The 17,781-nt window shown below is 43.9% G+C and overlaps 1 protein-coding gene across 1 annotated transcript in view; it reads left to right on the forward strand.

Annotated features, from left to right (window-relative positions):
• dst (dystonin) overlaps nucleotides 1-17,781 on the forward strand; it is a 219,658-nt gene that overhangs the window by 181,850 nt on the left and 20,027 nt on the right. Inside the window, exons 58-79 of the mRNA XM_029765353.1 lie at nucleotides 1,945-2,103; nucleotides 2,375-2,545; nucleotides 2,815-2,984; nucleotides 3,462-3,621; nucleotides 3,838-4,164; nucleotides 4,375-4,459; nucleotides 4,540-4,781; nucleotides 6,372-6,578; nucleotides 7,252-7,371; nucleotides 7,770-7,877; nucleotides 8,113-8,331; nucleotides 8,562-8,765; nucleotides 9,545-9,776; nucleotides 10,182-10,408; nucleotides 10,890-11,012; nucleotides 11,275-11,376; nucleotides 12,298-12,399; nucleotides 13,039-13,212; nucleotides 13,662-13,817; nucleotides 14,580-14,777; nucleotides 15,751-15,879; nucleotides 16,507-16,677. Coding sequence (XP_029621213.1) covers nucleotides 1,945-2,103; nucleotides 2,375-2,545; nucleotides 2,815-2,984; nucleotides 3,462-3,621; nucleotides 3,838-4,164; nucleotides 4,375-4,459; nucleotides 4,540-4,781; nucleotides 6,372-6,578; nucleotides 7,252-7,371; nucleotides 7,770-7,877; nucleotides 8,113-8,331; nucleotides 8,562-8,765; nucleotides 9,545-9,776; nucleotides 10,182-10,408; nucleotides 10,890-11,012; nucleotides 11,275-11,376; nucleotides 12,298-12,399; nucleotides 13,039-13,212; nucleotides 13,662-13,817; nucleotides 14,580-14,777; nucleotides 15,751-15,879; nucleotides 16,507-16,677 — 3,786 coding nt within the window. The remainder of the gene's footprint in view (nucleotides 1-1,944; nucleotides 2,104-2,374; nucleotides 2,546-2,814; nucleotides 2,985-3,461; nucleotides 3,622-3,837; nucleotides 4,165-4,374; nucleotides 4,460-4,539; nucleotides 4,782-6,371; nucleotides 6,579-7,251; nucleotides 7,372-7,769; nucleotides 7,878-8,112; nucleotides 8,332-8,561; nucleotides 8,766-9,544; nucleotides 9,777-10,181; nucleotides 10,409-10,889; nucleotides 11,013-11,274; nucleotides 11,377-12,297; nucleotides 12,400-13,038; nucleotides 13,213-13,661; nucleotides 13,818-14,579; nucleotides 14,778-15,750; nucleotides 15,880-16,506; nucleotides 16,678-17,781) is intronic.

Raw genomic sequence — 17,781 nt, forward strand, 5'->3', positions numbered from 1 at the left:
CAGGGAGGGGAGAAGAAGAAGGAGCATCCGCACCACCGGTGCTCCTGGAAGACATTCGCCCCCACTAACGAAGGGGAGTATGCCAGTCGCGGTGGCACCCTGTGTTCAGACGGAGTGGATAGGTTGAGCCATGGTCTGGCCCGTGGCAGGAGGGGACGGAGTGTCACCAACTCCCTGACGTCAGAGGAGGACTCAGGCCTGTGCAGCCCCACCGCAGAGAGGGAGCACCACTCTAACCGGGCCTCCAGGAAACCAGGCACCAGGAGCCTCTCCTCCTCTGAAGCCATGCACTTGTCTGGGGAGCTGAAGCCAGGCCGCTCCCTCAGCTCAGGGCAGGAGGAGTTCCCCTTCTCCCCTGTCAGGGACAACATACCCAGGACACTGTACCACCCAGGACAGAGAAACTACCCTGTACGGGAGTTCCAGGAGGGGAATGACACCTGTGTGACAGACCTGAGTGAAACAGATTTGACCATCACTAATGGAGAATACAGGGACTCCACAGACAGGCGCTCCTCAAGATCAAACAGTAGGGACTCAACTGGCAGGAGACAGTCCTTGAGGTCAGCCAGTAGGGTCCAAAATGGAGTTTATAGGACGCTAGCAAGCTACGATGAGCTCCCCACCGCCGAGCTGCAAGAGGACATGTCCTATCAGTCAGACTGTGAGTTAGTCAGCGTGGTGGTCACACAGCCAGAGCCCTATGTGAGTTCTGGGCCGCGGTCAGAGTGTAGGCAGAATATGGGTGTTAAACCGTTTGACTTGCAACACCACGGAGCTATAGAGCCACGGAAATACAGCATGGAGGACCTGGAGGACTTCCTGTTGTCAGTGGAAAGGGAGGCCAGCTTGGCCAATGGCAGTGAGCCACGGGCGTACCAAGAAATAAGGGACGACGAGATCGACAGCCTGTTAACTGCTATAGCCGCATTTCCTGAAATGGACCTCATGGGTTTCGCCTCCCCCCAGGTACCCAAAAATAGTCTCCTCCTGTTTCTATCTTCAACTGGGCCAAATAAATACACATTTTGTTTGATAGATATGGCACTTTTTATTAGTGTTTGCTGGGACGCAGACTGGCCTGGCTCTGGGCTGGCTCTGGGCTGGCTCTGGGCTGGCTCTGGGCTGGCTCTGGGCGTTCCTTGTTTATCAGATTACATGAGGTCTGAATTGAGTTTAGTCAGTCAGTCAGCCTGCCCTGTGTGTCTGTCTGGTGTGTTCCTACACAGCTGTGCACCAACTGATTTCCCTGCATTCCGTTCTTGAAGCTGCAGTGCTGACCAGTCAGAAATAGGTTGTTGTTATGCCAGCATGTGGCCTAAGTCATCAGCCTGTGTATACAATCAGTCTTCAGGGACTGTCAAAACAATATTAAATACTCAGCTGCATTTTCTCAACATTATTGTTGATTGTGGACAATCAAAGTGCCTAGCTGATAATCCAATATGACTTGTCTTTGTTGGCTCACAAATAACCAATGCATTTCAATAAACTTTCCACTCTCCGAGGTTGTCTCAGAGAGAAGTGGTATAGGCAAACAGAGATATCTGAAAAATGTAAAATATCCTGTCAATTGCTGGATTTTGTAAACTAATGGAATGTGTTATATTTCTACAGTGGAAATGTTAAAATGCAAATGTATGGCATGAATCAAGGACTTAAATCAGTCCAATTTGGATAACGACCAGATAACCCTGAAAGCAACAAATGCATTCCTGAGAGCGCTCTTAAAACGTAGGGTAGGAATATTGTTTAAAAGCAACATGAAACACATCTTGTTTTGTCTTTATTGAAGTCTTTCCCTTATGAACCTCTGACATCATCTGTCTTATTGAGATAAAACATGTTTTATCTCTCATCCGCTCTAAGTTGTTCTGCGTCTGGTAATACAACATTTATTTTCATATTATTTCATTATTTCAACTGTATTATCTCTGGCCACAGGTATTCCAGAAAGAGGTTGATCCACTGCAGAGCCAGTTGCAAGACATTAACTGGCTGGGCCAAGGCTTGATCCAGAACGCTGACAAAGGCACCAGCACCAAGGGCCTTGAACTTGACTTGGAGGATGTCAACACACGATGGAACACTCTCAACAAAAAGGTTAGCTTGTCTTTGGCTTATTAATCTACTTCACACTCTGGTCTTTATTGCTTTTTACATAGGTGAAAGAGGTCAAACTTTAGTTAATGAATAATACTCCCTTGCATTCTTGCTTAATGTTATGCAATATGATTGATAGCTTGAATTAGCTTGATTTGTTACTGTATTACAAATGTGTTATTAGTTACTGAACATTACTTTTACTTGACCATAATAATGACATCCTATATCATAATATATGTGATGCCTATATTTATATGGACTTCCATAGATTGCTGAGCGGTCAGCGCAGCTGCACGAGGCCCTGTTGCATTGTGGGAGATTCCAGGATGCCCTGGAGTCCCTACTCAGCTGGCTGACGGACACGGAGGACCTGGTGTCCAATCAGAAACATCCGTCTGCAGAGTTCAAAGTTGTCAAGGCACAGATCCAGGAGCAGATAGTAAGCCACTAGAGAACTGATGAACAAACATCAGTAGCTGCTAATTTATACATTCAAACCCATTCAGAGAATCCATGTAGGCTTTAATGATTTAGCCATTCATCATTTTTATTGGCATCCATTGTGGAGCATTATTAAAGGTTATCCTTAAGCTTCTGTTGAATGTATGCAAGGCCATTAGATTTACGGGTTTCCCTGAAAGCGGTAATTGTCCTCGAAGCATGTTGAATGGGCCTTGTAACTTCTTCGACTTTGTTTGTCCTGGACAGCTCCTCCAGAGGCTGCTGGATGACCGCAGGCCCACAGTGGAGCTGATTAAGAAGGAGGGAGGGAAGGTTGCGGAGCTGGGAGCAGAGTCCGTGGACAAGGAGAAGGTGGGGAAGGAGATTGAGTGCCTGGGGCAGAGGTGGGACGCTCTGCTGAAGAAGGCTGAGAACAGGTCTGTCTGCACAACCACCTGAAATCTTATACCCATATTTTCTAACACTATTTTGTAAAACTTCCCTGAGAGATTAATTTAAGTAACGTGTTTGTCATTTAAATGATTATTGAAGTTGAGATTCAATGTGGAAACTGCTGATTTGATTTTGGCTATGAAAATGCCATCCCTTGCCTCAGTCTTATATGCACTGCAGATTTTGGACAATACAGACAAAGGTGTTGCATTCTGGATAAGTGCCCTGAAGGTAGAATTAATCGACCCTCCCCCACCATCCCTAAATGACAGTTGTTAGGTATAATTCTTCAATTGCGTTATCTGGAGATAGACTGAGCGCCAGAGGTCTTTGAGGAGACCAGTATCTTGGCATCCAGTATCTTGGCATCCAGGCCAGACTTTAGTTGAGGGAGTGAACCTGTCTCATCACTCTACCTGTCCCTCTTCTTCTGTTCTCACTTGGCATGCTGGGTAATGTAGGCACAAACAGCTGAAGAGCATTCTGGTTGTGGCTCAGCAGTTCCATGAGACACTGGAGCCGCTGTCTGAGTGGCTCTCTGCCACAGAGAAACACTTGGCCAAAGCTGAACCTATTGGCACACAGACCACAAAGCTGGAAGAGCAGATCTCCCAGCACAAGGTACGATAACTCATGTTTCAGTCACTGATGTTACTTATCAGTCGCCCAATCCCTTGTTTTCAGTTTCTCATGTATTGTCGTTTCTATCATGATTGGCATCATACATTTTGAGTTTTTTATTGGTTCAGTATTCACCCACCCCCACGTTGTGTTTGTTTGTGTGTTTTTTGTTTATCCCTCTGGTGTGTGTTCCATGCGTGGTTGTGACGTGGTCAGGTATTAGAGGAGGAGATAATGGGTCACAGTAAAGACCTGGTTCAGGCCGTCAGCCTGGGTCAGATGCTGAAACTAGTCAGCTCAGTGGACGATAAGGAGCTGGTGCAGTCTAAGCTGGACTCCAGCCAGGCTAGTTATGTAGAGCTGCAGGAGCGCTGTAGGAGGAAGGCTGAGATGCTGCAGCAGGCTCTGGCCAACGCCCAGCTCTTTGGAGAAGATGAGGTGGCCCTCATGAACTGGCTCAACGAAGTGCACACTAGGCTGAGCGAAGTGTCTGTCAAAGACTACAAGACGGACGTGCTGGAAAAGCAGTGTGCAGAACAGCTGGTACTACTACCCTCACACTGCTCCTCAGGCCCAACATTCACTCATTCTTTAACCATTTACAGCGTTTTGAAGTTATTTTAAATTACACCTAGCTACTTTGTTACTTTCAGTTCATTTTGTATAGTTTGTGTGGAAAAGTCCCATTCCTTCTTGGTTCCCAATGCTGATTGTGTCAGATGAGTTGGTGGTAAGGTTTTGTGTCTTGTCCAGGCCCTACATGAAGACATTGAGTTGAGGAAGCAGAATGTTGATCAAGCCATTTCTAATGGATTGGAGCTGCTGAAACAAACAACAGGTGAGCCAATATGTTTATTTCTACACCTAGTTAATATTATTACGAATCTGAATTAATGCATCTTATTTTACCTTCTGTAGGTGATGAGGTGGTTGTCATCCAAGGCAAGTTGGACGGGATAAAGATGAGATACGCTGAGATCAACTCCATGAGTGATAACGTGTCTAAGACCCTGGACCAGGCCCTGACCCTGGCCTCTAAGCTTCAGCACACACATGAAGACCTCAGCTCCTGGCTGAAGAATGTCGAGGCTGAGCTTACCGCCTTCACTGCTCAGGCGCCTGTAGGAGAGCAGCTCGTTCAGGCACAAGACAGGCAGAAGGTAATAATAGGCCTCTTTTGCTTGACTTTTTGTTGGGGAGAGCAGTTAAGACTAGTTATTGAGTTGCTTTATACAACAGGTGGGTCTAATCCTGAATGCTGATTGGTTAAAGCTGCATTCCAGCCATGGTCTATTCCACAAGTTACCACCGGCTAAATCTATGATGTTAAAATGCCTATTTACTCTGTTCCATCTGACTGCGCAATCCACTGTCTCATCAGCCCAGCCAGGCCCTTTATAAACATGATCTCTACTATAAAAAGACATTATCTCACATTTCATTTAGACTAACATTTAGTTTTCAACAGCGGAGATTTGTATTAACCTTACTGTCTGTCTCTCCGACATTTGCAACATTGTTTCAATATTCAAATTGGATCTCCAGCTGTCCCATAGTAATGAACGTGTTGGGAGTCAGGATGAGACAGACAGGCAGGCAACATTTCTCAGCTAGTCGAAGTCATGAATCAGCTAACATCATTTTTATGGATATATACAAAGAAATGACAATTGAAAAAAGGTCAAACAAAATGAAGTGCAGCTAGTTTGCAGTCTTTCCAGCTTCCGTTTGAAGTTATTGTGTTAGCTGTGTTGTTGGCTAGCTCCTCTGAATAACAGTGTCCTGACGACTGAGCACATTCTCAATGCCAGGCGTAATCGTGCCTCTTTAGCTCATTGTTATGGATGTATCAAAATAAATGTCACTAGAAAACAGCTTAAACAAATACAAATGCGGCTACTTTGCTGTTATTCTGGCTGCATTTAGAGCAACTGGGTCGCGTCCATAAATACAGAACAAAAAGACTGAACGACTGGGTCGCGTCCATAGATACAGAACAAAAAGACTGAACGACTGGGTCGAGTCCATAGAAACAGAACAAAAAGACTGAACGACTGGGTCGAGTCCATAGATACAGAACAAAAAGACTGAACGACTGGGTCGCGTCCATAGATACAGAACAAAAAGACTGAACGACTGGGTCGCGTCCATAGATACAGAACAAAAAGACTGAACGACTGGGTCGAGTCCATAGATACAGAACAAAAAGACTGAACGACTGGGTCGAGTCCATAGATACAGAACAAAAAGACTGAACAACTGGGTCGCGTCCATAGATACAGAACAAAAAGACTGAACGACTGGGTCGCGTCCATAGAAACAGAACAAAAAGACTGAACGACTGGGTCGCGTCTCTAGCAACCGAACTGATAGAACGAACAACCAGCTGGCTTAGATAGCAACCCTAGGTTTGTGTCGTGATGACATTTTAAAATGTCTGTAATTTAGCAGATGCTCTTATCCAGAGCAATTAGGGTTAATTGCCTTTATCAAGGACACATCAACAGATTTTTCACCTAGTGGGCACAGGGATTCAAACCAGTGACCTTTTGGTTACTGGCCCAACACTCTTAACTGATAGGCTACCTGCCAGTGATGTCAGATATGTAGATTTGCCATGTGATCCATGTTAGTTGTAGTCCGTCATATGGAGTTATGGTATTACTTGGAATATGCTGTAACATCACATGACTATAAACACAGTGCATGGATAGATTGATGCTCACTGTAGGATCGTCTATGTCAACCAGGCATTGCTGAAAGAGGCCAGGGATCACAAGCCCCAGGTGGACAAACTCAACGAGGTGAGCAGCTCTCTGCTGGAGCTGGTCCCTTGGAGGGCCCGGGAGGGCCTGGACAAGATAGTGACAGAGGACAACGATCGCTACAAGGCCACCAGCGAAACCATCGCACATCACGTGGAGCAGATAGATGCCGCTATACTGAAATCACAGCAGGTAGAAACACCACTTAAAGTCACAGTGCCCGGCGACTGTAAACAGAGGAATTCATAAACAGAATGGAAACATAGCCCATCAAACTTGCTCAACAAAGGGAACCAGCCCTGACCAGAATGCTAATTTGCAATCTGGGTGATTGGGACTATTAAAGTGGTATTCCCACTGCTTTTAAAACTAAATCCTGTCTTGTTTGGCATCCGTGATCTTTGGGAGCTTTGTTTTCTGTCATTATTGTTAATTAAACACTGGGAACTGTTGTAGAGGGTAGGTACATTTGCATCTGATTATTTGCCATTAAAAAGAATATGCTTTAATACGGACACTAAAGAAAATAGGTTATGGTATCGCTTGGAAGAATCATGGATGAATTGTCCCAACCCCGTGGATTTTCCTTCCCATATGTCTTGATTGTTTTACTTCTGCAGATATTCTTTTACATTTTTTTATGTATTTCATATTTGGAGCAATATTTTGTTACCATAATCAGCGGGGCAACTTCCTGCTTACAGGCATAAACAACAATAGTATTGAAATCTACCAGGCTCTTCCCAGCACCCCCTTGATGCACACTCACATTGGGTACAGGAAGTTGCCCCACTGTGTACAATGACATCATATTGCTGAGTCTACCTTTAATTAGGCCTTTAATACTGGGATGTTTTCTGTGCAGTTTGAACAAGCAGCTGACACTGAGCTAGCCTGGCTTACTGAAGCACAGAGGAAGATGCTGTCATTGGGGGAGATCAGGCTGGAACAGGACCAGACCACTGTCCAGCTCCAGGCCCAGAAGGTTAGTCTGTCTGTCAGACCACTGTCCAGCTCCAGTCCCAGAAGGTTAGTCTGTCTGTCAGACCACTGTCCAGCTCCAGGCCCAGAAGGTTAGCCTGTCTTTCAGACCACTGTCCAGCTCCAGGCCCAGAAGGTTAGTCTGTCTGTCAGACCACTGTCCAGCTCCAGTCCCAGAAGGTTAGCCTGTCTGTCAGACCACTGTCCAGCTCCAGGCCCAGAAGGTTGGTCTGTCTGTCATGCATCTATACTGTATATCTGTATATCTGCCTGCAGAGACATTGGCCACCACCACCGCTGTGCAAACAAATAGGTCCAGTAAACAATGATGTGTGCTGCAGCTGCGTGTGCACTGGGTGTTAGTTACCATTCAACCCCAAATATCCTCCTCTGATTGACCAGGGCTTCTCCATGGACATCATGAGACACAAGGATGCCGTGGATGGAATTGTGAAAACAGGCCAGGCCATCATGAACAGCAAGGATGAGGAGGAAAAGCAAGCCTTGAAGGTAAAAAAAAGTCCTAGAATGGAATGAAGTCCTAACATCCGTCTGTTGTTGGTAGAATACCTGAATATAGCAGATCTTTGATAGAGATTTCTATCAGAGACCCTGAGGAAGGCAGCTTGCTGTTGAAATGTCGGTTATCTAGTAAATCAAGTTGAACCTGAGTGTGCAGTTACCTTGCTTTCTTTTTTAAGAAGCATACAGTACATCAATTTGTTTTACGTTATATTTTTCTCAGGCCAAGATCCAGGCCCTCCTGGAGAAGTATGTTGTTGTCAGTCAGCTGAACTCGGACCGCTGCCTGCAGCTGGAGCGAGCCCAGTCTCTGGCCAGCCAGTTCTGGGAGACTTACGAGGAGCTGTGGCCCTGGCTCCAGGAGACCCGCACCAGTTTCAGCCAGCTCCCACTGGCGTCCATCGAGTACGAAGCTCTCCGACAGCAGCAGGAGGAGCTCAGGGTGAGCCTAACTTAAAGCCTATTAGCTAGATGTATCTGTGCCACAGGATTTTCATACTATTGTTTGTGGGAACAGAGGGGAGTGTCCAACAAAACTTCATAGCACTAAGATCATCGTAACACCAATGAAGGAAATGGACAAAGGATGATTTGAGTATTACAAAGCTGTAGGGGAAATTCTCTCAATGTTTTGGTGTTTCTCTGACTGACAATGTCATATATCCACCACAGCAAATGCGAGAGCTGATTGCTGAGCACAAGCCCTACATTGACAAGATGAACAAGACAGGTCCCCAGCTACTGGAGCTGAGTCCTGTGGCGGGGGTGGCTATCAGGGAGAAGTACACAGCCACAGACCAGCTGTACGCCCAGCTCAAGGCTGACGTTAAACAGAGGGCCTTCACTCTGGATGAGGCCATCTCCAAATCCACACAGGTAACACACGTTCACTTTCTTTATTTAGTTGATGTATCCCCTGTTTATACAGCTAGAAATCCCGTTAAAATAAAACATGTATTTTGCAAGAGAGACCTTGACATGCCGTCAACATCATAGACCTGTAGAGCTTTTTATTGTGTATGTTAAGGACGCACACGCATGTGAGTTTGACTTTGGTCTTATGACGGCTTATGTTATTTCACTTACTGCAACTGATTGGAGATAAAAGGACGTTTTCAATAAGTGTTTAGGATGGGATTGTTTGATGAAGTGCCAAATTAATGACATAGCTCTAAAGAATTCTGAGGCTGAAACGACATGATAAAAGTCCTTATCATGTGTCTGGCGGCCTCAGAGGGAAAGGAAACATTATTCATATCCTTCCTTTGAAAACAGGACAAAAATACTGAGGGTAGCGGCACGGCACGTCTGGTTCAGACAGAATGGATTTCACCTGCAGAGTCAGTTGGGTTCAACAGGGTTGCAATCTCTATATTTGAGTAATGGTGCTGTTTTCCTATGTTGATTGATTGTTCACACTTTGAAAATAGATGGGGGTGGGTGGATGGTTAGTTGTTTGGAAGTCCTTCCAGGTGCATGTAATCATCATTGCTGTAGTAGATTGCTCATTCTTGTGGCTAAATGATTAATTCTCTTAACCCTTAGTATTTCACAAAATAAAAGCACTTTGGATAAATACAAGTACTTCATTTGATAATTAGATGTAGATTGTTTAGATCCCGGCAGTCAGTTTGACCATGTCGATCTCCTCCCAGTTCCATGACAAGATCGAGCCCATGCTGGAGTCCCTGGAGCGGATTGCTGAGCGTCTGCGCCAGCCTCCCTCCATTTCTGTGGAGGTGGAGAAGATCAGGGAGCAGATCACTGAGAACAAGGTTGTGTCGGCGGACCTGGAGAAACTGCAGCCGTCCTACGACACGCTCAAGCAGCGCGGCGAAGAGATGATCGCTCGCTCAGCGGGAGCTGACAAGGACATATCTGCTAAAGGTATTGTCTGCTGTTTCCCTGTACCTATCATTGGGGGAAAGGCTTGTTAGCACCACTAGTTTTGGTGATGTTTGGAAACACGGTACATAACTGTAGCCTCACACTACTACAGATCAACCAATTGTTTTCCCTCTTCAGCTGTTGTTGATGTGTATGGTTTGAGTGGCTAGCTGTACTTCTACATTAGCTGCCAATAGCTGTACTTCTACATTAGCTGCCAACAGCTGGACTGCTACATTAGCTGCCAATCAAAATCAGCTGAAGTTCTCTCTCCAGCCAAATACATGAGTTAGCTAAAGACCTAGCCTCAAGCTGCCAGACACCACACCATATTACAGAATGGTTGGTGTTGGGGATTGAAGGCCTACATAAATAATACTGTTATTTCTGCTCCGTGTCTCCAAGCTGTGCAAGACAAGCTGGATCGGATGGTGTTCACCTGGAATGAGATCCACGCCCTGATGGAGGAGAGGGAGGCCAAGCTGCTGGATGTAATGGACCTGGCAGACAAGTTCTGGTGTGACCACTGTGCCCTCATCGTTACCATCAAGGACACCCAGGATCTGCTGAGGGAGCTGGAGGAGCCTGGAGTCGACCCTTCTGTGGTGAAACAGCAGCAGGAGTATCTGGAGGTGAAAGAGCATCAGAACATGTTCACTATAAGGTGGAATTAGGAGCATTACACTCTTAGAAAAAAGGGTTCCCAAAGGGTTTTGTGGTTATCCCCATAGGAGAACCCTTTTTGGTTCCAGGTAGAACTCTTTTTGGTTCCATGTAGAACCTTCTTGTGGAAAATGTTCTGCATGGAACCCAAAAGGTTTCTACTCTAACTAAAAGGGTTCTACCTGGAACCAAAAGGGGTTCTTAAAAGGGTTATCCTATGGAGACAGCCACAGAACCCTTTTTGGTTCTAAATAGCATATTTCTTTCAAAGAGTGCAGTGTGCAGGGTTTTTTTTGTCTTGCTATGCTAAATAAAGCTTCTTACATTCATGTAACATGTAACCATTAGAGCAGCTCAAACAAGTTACCATGGGCAATGTCATTTCTATGCAGTTTGATGTGATTGTAGGTTTAGTTACTTCTTGGGACTAATAGTTGTCTTTTCTCCCAGAGCTTCAAGGAGGAGATTGACGGCCTACAGGAGGAGCTTGATGTGGTGCGGAACCTGGGGGCGGAGCTTATGGCTGCTTGTGGTGAACCAGATAAGCCAGTCACAAAGAAGAGTATTGATGAGGTAATCAATGACATCAGAACATCACCTTTAAGAAGAAGAGAACACAAATCACTTTACTCAAGTACTCCAGACAGGCAACCTAAAATGACAGATACTTTACTCATCGATATCTTATTGACTTGCATAAGGATATATGTAATGATGGTAAATCATATATAATTTGATCATGGTTTCTTTATTTGTATTTTTATATAGAATAGTGTGCGTATCCAGCTGCTGTGCATAGGTCCTATTCCCTGACCTCTGTTGTTTTCTCCACCAGGTGAACTTGGCGTGGGAGACTCTGAACAAGGCATGGAAGGAGAGAGTGGACAGACTGGATGAGGCCATGCAAGCTGCTGTACAGTTCCAGGATGGCCTGCAGGTACATTACTGTTCATTATGGATTAGCTGCTATGCTTTGTCATACATCAGGACCTGTTCAGTAGGGCATACAATCTTTGTTCTTATTGGTCAAGATCAGATAAAATGTTATCTCCCATTCCTTACTGACAGAACATGGCCCTGCTGTCACTGAACACACAGGCTAACACTGAGCAACTTGTGGTTTGCATGTAATGCAGAACTTCTGTGGTTTCGTTAGTGTTCGTTAATATGTTTCACTCTGCCTCCCCTGTTTTGTTTTCATAAGAGAAAGTCACCCACATTACTCAGGACATGTTCACAACTTCATTCCTGTTGATTGAAGTGTCTGTGGTTTTGTGTTATTCCTATGATCAATGGCCCTATCAATGGCCCCATTAATCAAGCAATGTTAATGAGTTAATGCTAATCAGGGTTTGCCACGTAGCATTGTAGTTCTCAGATTTAATCAAGGGACAGAGTTTACACAATGACTTTGAGTAGTTTACCAGGCACTAATAGATCAAATAAAAATTTTATGTAACAGGCATTGTTTTGAATGTTAGGAGTGTAAACTGCAATGACATCATGTTGCTATATGTGGATCACATTCATTTATGTGTTTGTTTGTATTGGTTGTAAGTTGTTGTTTTGTTTATATTGGTTGGGATTGTTTATAATGGTGTATGAGGCTATTGTAATGCAGTGGTTTTAAAAGGCTTAGATTTACACTGTTGGGTTATACATTAACAAACCCCTCCTAGACTTGAGTGAATAAGTTGAGGTCCATCATATTTCACCATGTGCTAATATCTATTTTCTGTTGACAGTGTTGCTTTTACTTAAGAAGAGTTGATGGATTGAGTGATATTAATGTGAAATCTGAGCTGTTGTAAAGCTAGCATTGTGTTCTGACACTGGTACCCACTCCCTCTGTCTACAGGGAATGTTTGACTGGGTGGACATTGTGGAGCACAAACTGGGTTCTATGTCACCTGTGGGCACAGACCTGGACACTGTCAAGCAACAGATAGAAGAACTCAAGGTATTGTGTTTCTACACCTTTTATTATAATAATCATTAATAATACATATTATATAGAATGCCTTAGCTATGAGGAATTTTAGACCAAACTATTGATTGATTCCCACATTTATTAAGTTAAATAAAGGTTCAATAAAATGTAAAAATTGTATCTGATTGAAACACCATAAATAACTTTCAGTTGATCTCACTCAAGTGAATGTGTTGATTTATTTAATGTCCACCAACATTACAGAGCAAGCAGCAGCTGTGTTTACGGATGTTCAGTTCGTGCCCTGCTCTTATTGAAGCACGGTGTAGAAACAGTGTCTTAGTACATAGAGCATCTGTTTCTCTCCTTTCATCTACAACAAGAAAAAGCTATTGTGACTCTCCAATGGATTAGTTAATGAAGATGGTTTTAGACACATCCACCTTTGCACAGGAGCTGAACAAAAATAAGTGTCACCATAGAACAAAGTCATGTCTACCCATTGTTTGCTATCCCCATGCTAAGTGATATTTTAATAAAGATTTTGAGCTGTACAGATGTAGGATCTTAATTTGATCACTCCTTTTTTTGCTGAGAATTTTCCTGCCCATCATAACCTTGTAGTTATATTGACGTGTTGCCTTGGCAATCCCTTGTGTGGCGTTTCAGGAGTTCAAAGGTGAGGCGTATCAGCTACAGATGGAGATGGAGCGACTGAACCACCAGGCGGGCCTGCTGCTGAAGAAGGTGACGGAGGAGTACGACCGTTGTGCCATCCAGGAGCCCATGACCGAGCTCAAAATGCTCTGGGACAACCTGGATGAAAAGATCATCAACAGACAGGTAGGTCAGACTGGGGCTGGAGCAAGGCCCAGTGCACTACTTTTGAGAAAAAAAAATATATATATATTTTTTGTATATTTGTAATGATTTTTCTGGGGTGCTGAAGCACCCTCAGCAACCCTACTTCATGCGGCTATGGAGTTATACCAGAGGAGGGGGGGGGTGAAATTAACAGAACCATACAAGCTTAATTCAATGCTGTTTCTTTTTTGTTGTTGAAGAAAATAGATTGCCTCTCTGAACTGTCTCTTTCTGTATATAATTAGAACCTTATGACATGAATACAGTATATATTACATGAATAGTGAACTGCATGGTATTTTCTCTAATTGATAAAGTGCCTTTCCCCTCTCATTCCCGTAAAAATAGATTCATTACACTCACCTGGCGAGTGTTTTCACCAAGTGACTTTGACCTGACTCTGACGTGTTTGTACTGATTCTGTGTAGCACAAACTGGAAGGAGCGCTGTTGGCTCTGGGGCAGTTCCAGCATGCGCTGGACGAGCTTCTGGCCTGGATGAGCAACACTGAAGAGCTGCTCAACGAACAGAGGAAGGCTGTAGGAGACCCCAAGGCCATTGAGATCAAGCTCGCCAAGCACCACGTTAGACCCATTTCTTCTTTGTTCTTTTAAAGTGTTATTTCAGCCGAGACACGTCTTTTTTCCTGCAACAAACATCAATCTGCAGAGAAAAGCAGCTTGGTATGACCTTTTCATAACCTCTGACCCCAACAACCGTTTGGCTTAGCCACTACAACAACAAACATCAAAGTTCCACCCTACCCAGACTGCATACAGAACATTGTACAACATGTATTATAAGCACATACAAATCTGCAGTCTTTCAAATGCATTTGACCTATTTCACTCCCGTCTCTAAAAGCCCCTATAATTTATAATCCATCTGACACCTTAATGGCATTTTGGTTTTTGCCCTAGCTCTACACAGTTGATTCAAATAATCAACTCATCGTCAAAACATGCACCCAGGGGGGAGGGTGGGCCCAGGACCGAGTTTGGGAAACACTGCTTTAAGCCATCATCCACAGACAGTGAACCATGGATTTTATGTGTGTCTGACCAGTCTGGTCGAGGACCACCATGCAGGGATTTAAACCACCACGCAGCAGATGAATCTAGTCTTCTCCTTGCCATTTCTAAATTTATGTTCCAAAAGAGTTTAGTAGATTATACCCTATTTTATCCATTAGAATAAATAGACACTCAAAGATATTTAGTGTGGAGTACAGACACTATCACTCTTCTTGGAAAAGTGTTTGTCCAGTTTAGTGCTATCTGATCTTGTTTATTTAATTGATCCCATCGGCCTAGTGTTTAACCATCCCTGTACTGTGGTGTTTCCAGGTCCTCCAGAATGATGTGTTGGCCCATAAGACCACGGTGGAGGCGGTCAACAAGGCCGGTACTGACCTGGTGGAGTCCACCTCTGGAGAGGAAGCCGCCGGCCTGCAGAACAAACTGGAGAACCTCACCCAGCGCTGGAAGAACATCCTGGAGAAGACAGAGCAGAGGAGGAAGCAACTGGACAGTGCTCTGCTTCAGGTTTGTGTCTAGCTATACCTTCCTTACCCTGATGTCAGCTGCCTCACCTCTTCACCTACCAAGCTGCCGTATGGAATCTGGTACCATGATGACTCGTATCTGAAATTGAAGCTATGATTGATATTCTTTTCTCCTGGAGTGTAAGAATGTTGTTTTTCAAAATTCATAAAGAAGGTTTTAGAAGAGTGGGAGGATAAGTTATGGAGAAATAATGTAAACCTTCACTCCCCCACCTCCTGCTTCCCCCATTCCTAACTATTGGTGTTCCTGTTCATACCTTTGACATTTAGGGGAATGCTTTGATGTAGCGTGTGAAAGGAGTGATGGATGGAATGTCAATGACCAGTGGAAATGTATTTTTATTGAAGAATTTTAAAAGGGTTGTCATTAAGTATTTTTCTACTGCTAGTATTTCAACGGTTTTATGGCAAGCAATCAGGAATGTTTTAAGAATATGAAATGAACTTTCGGAAATGTAAGCCCTATGAAAAAATTGCATGCAGTCTTGATTTTTTGAGTGGGTTGCCAAAGGGTTGCCAAAAATGAAATCAGTGTATTTTCCAAGAATGTTTTACTTTGGTACCCAGTAAACCTACAAAGCTCTGTCAAAAGCATTTTACGGACAAAAGTGGATTTCCAATACAATACATATGTAAAACATGTGCGTAGACAACATTGTAACATTGAGCGTAGACATTGTTATCTGGTTCATATGGGGAATAAACTGAACAAAACAATTAGAAGCATAAAGCCATGCTTGTTTCAGGAAATTAAACATAAAATATGTTTATTGATTAGACTGTTCACAGACACCATCATTCGCTCTGTCAAATAACCTCAGACCAAAACATTTATGGCCATTAATGTGTCTGATGAATTCCTAACTTCTCAAAACATTCCCCTTTCCCACCCTTGAATTCCACAATACGTCTATAAGGTGTGTTGTTCTGACTCCGGCTGTATTGTGTTGCAGGCCCAAGGTTTCCATGGCGAGATTGAAGACATGCAGCAATGGCTGAAAGACACAGAGCGTCAGCTGTTAGCATCAAAGGCTGTGGGAGGCTTACCAGACACGGCCCGCGAGCAGCTTAATGCCCATCTGGTATGTATTTAACCATATGAAATGCCTCATACAGATGACAGGCTTGTAAGGGCCCAACTCAGGCCTTCTCTGCTGTTTCCTTCTGAAACTAAATTAAGTTGCTAAAAGAACAATAATGTGTCCTACTAAAATAATCTTTAAAGGAGTAATTAAAGCCCAAAAGTGTTACTAAGTCATTAAACACTGAGTGTACTCAGAGAATGTTCCACTGTTTTGTAATTGTTTGATAGGATAACGCAGACACTGTCACGGTGATCGCTTCCCTATGGGGCTTCCATTTAGCAGGACATCATGGCAGCCAAAACAGAGATTGTTTCCAAATGATAAGATTATCAGACTCAGAACTTACTTGAGATTTGAAGGTTTTAATTTGCGTGTTGAAAAGCTTGGCTATTGTTTCCCCTCACTGCTCTCGTTCTTTCACCATGTTTGGACTTCATTTGGATTTTATGCGCTCACAAAACAAACTGGTAAAGAGGCAGTAAAAAAATATACTGGACTTATTGTCAAATTCCATGAATTTCCGAAATGACATGTAAAACAGTAGTTTCAGTGCTATAATTGGATATTAACATTATAACAACAGCCATCTTTTCTAAGCCCCTCATGTTTTTTTGTCTTCTGTAGGAGTTATGTTCCACAATGGAGGCTAAGGAGGAGCTGTACCAGCAGCTGATGAACAAAGGTCAGCAGCTGCTCACCATGACCCCGTCCGGCCAGGACAGCAACACAGAGCAGGACCTCCGTAACCTACAGGACAAGTGGGAGTCTGTGCAGGCCAAGGTGGCTGAGAGAAAGGTAGGGAATGTAAAGTGACATGAAGTAGCATTGTTGGGCTACGATGGGATGAATCAGTGTTTCTCTTCCAGAATGGGCCCCCATTCCTAGCTCTGCCTCTACTCACTGCATAAAATAATTCAGCTTCAATTAGATTACATTGGAAATGTTGATTTGAAAGGACCTGGATGTTTGGGATGATTTGGGGTTCATTGTGCTCCGCCTGAAAAATGATCTAGAGAGAACCTGGCTAGAATGGATCACACCCGACAAAGTAGTCTGAACTTGTCTGATGATTCATAATGTTGAGGTTTATTATATCCCCAGTGGGACGTTAGTGCTCAGCGTTGGTTCATCCACTCCCACCCCCTGTACTGTACTGTACATTATACGTTTCTAATCCATGAGTTATGAATGGTGAACAGCAGAGCGGGTTGGTAAGCACGTAAGCATGTACGATGTGGTCACAGGTCTCTACTGGTTATTGCCTGAGTCATCAGCCATCAGTCATCATGGAACAAAGTCCTCTTGTCTTCAGAGACACTCTAAACAACAGCTGATATGTTGAAATGGATGTAAAGGAAATGCTGGGGTTGGATGTGGTTTTGTTCCTAACTCAGTCAAGTCCCTTAATCAACTATGGTGCACTGTGCTGTATGTCATGAATACTGCACAACTTAACTCACAAGTTCCTCTGCATTTTGCTAGCTTGCCCAGATAGCACAGTTCATTCACAACTAAAGCTAACGTAGCCTACATGGAGAGGGACGACACTGTATACCAGAGACAGTACTTCTTGCCATTAGGCTTGTGATGGCTTTAATGTTATTACCCCATTGTTTATTGTGATGAGGATACAGCATTGGCTACTCACTTTAGCTTGCCTGACTGTAAGCAAAAAGGATCCCTGCTCTTGGACTAACAATCAAAAGGCTAATTGATGCTATTTTTACAACTGTAGAGGATGCATCGTTTTGATAGCTCATCCTCTTCCCTTCACCCTTGAAGTATTCCAGAGATGCCGACTTCCTCTGTCTAAACAGAGGTCATGTTTGGATCAATTACAGTCATTACCTAATGTTGTGGCAATCAAACAGCCTGCATGTTTGTTTGGTGCATGTGTGT

Source organism: Salmo trutta, chromosome 10 (genome assembly GCF_901001165.1).
Source record: "Salmo trutta chromosome 10, fSalTru1.1, whole genome shotgun sequence".
Lineage (NCBI taxonomy): Eukaryota > Metazoa > Chordata > Actinopteri > Salmoniformes > Salmonidae > Salmo > Salmo trutta.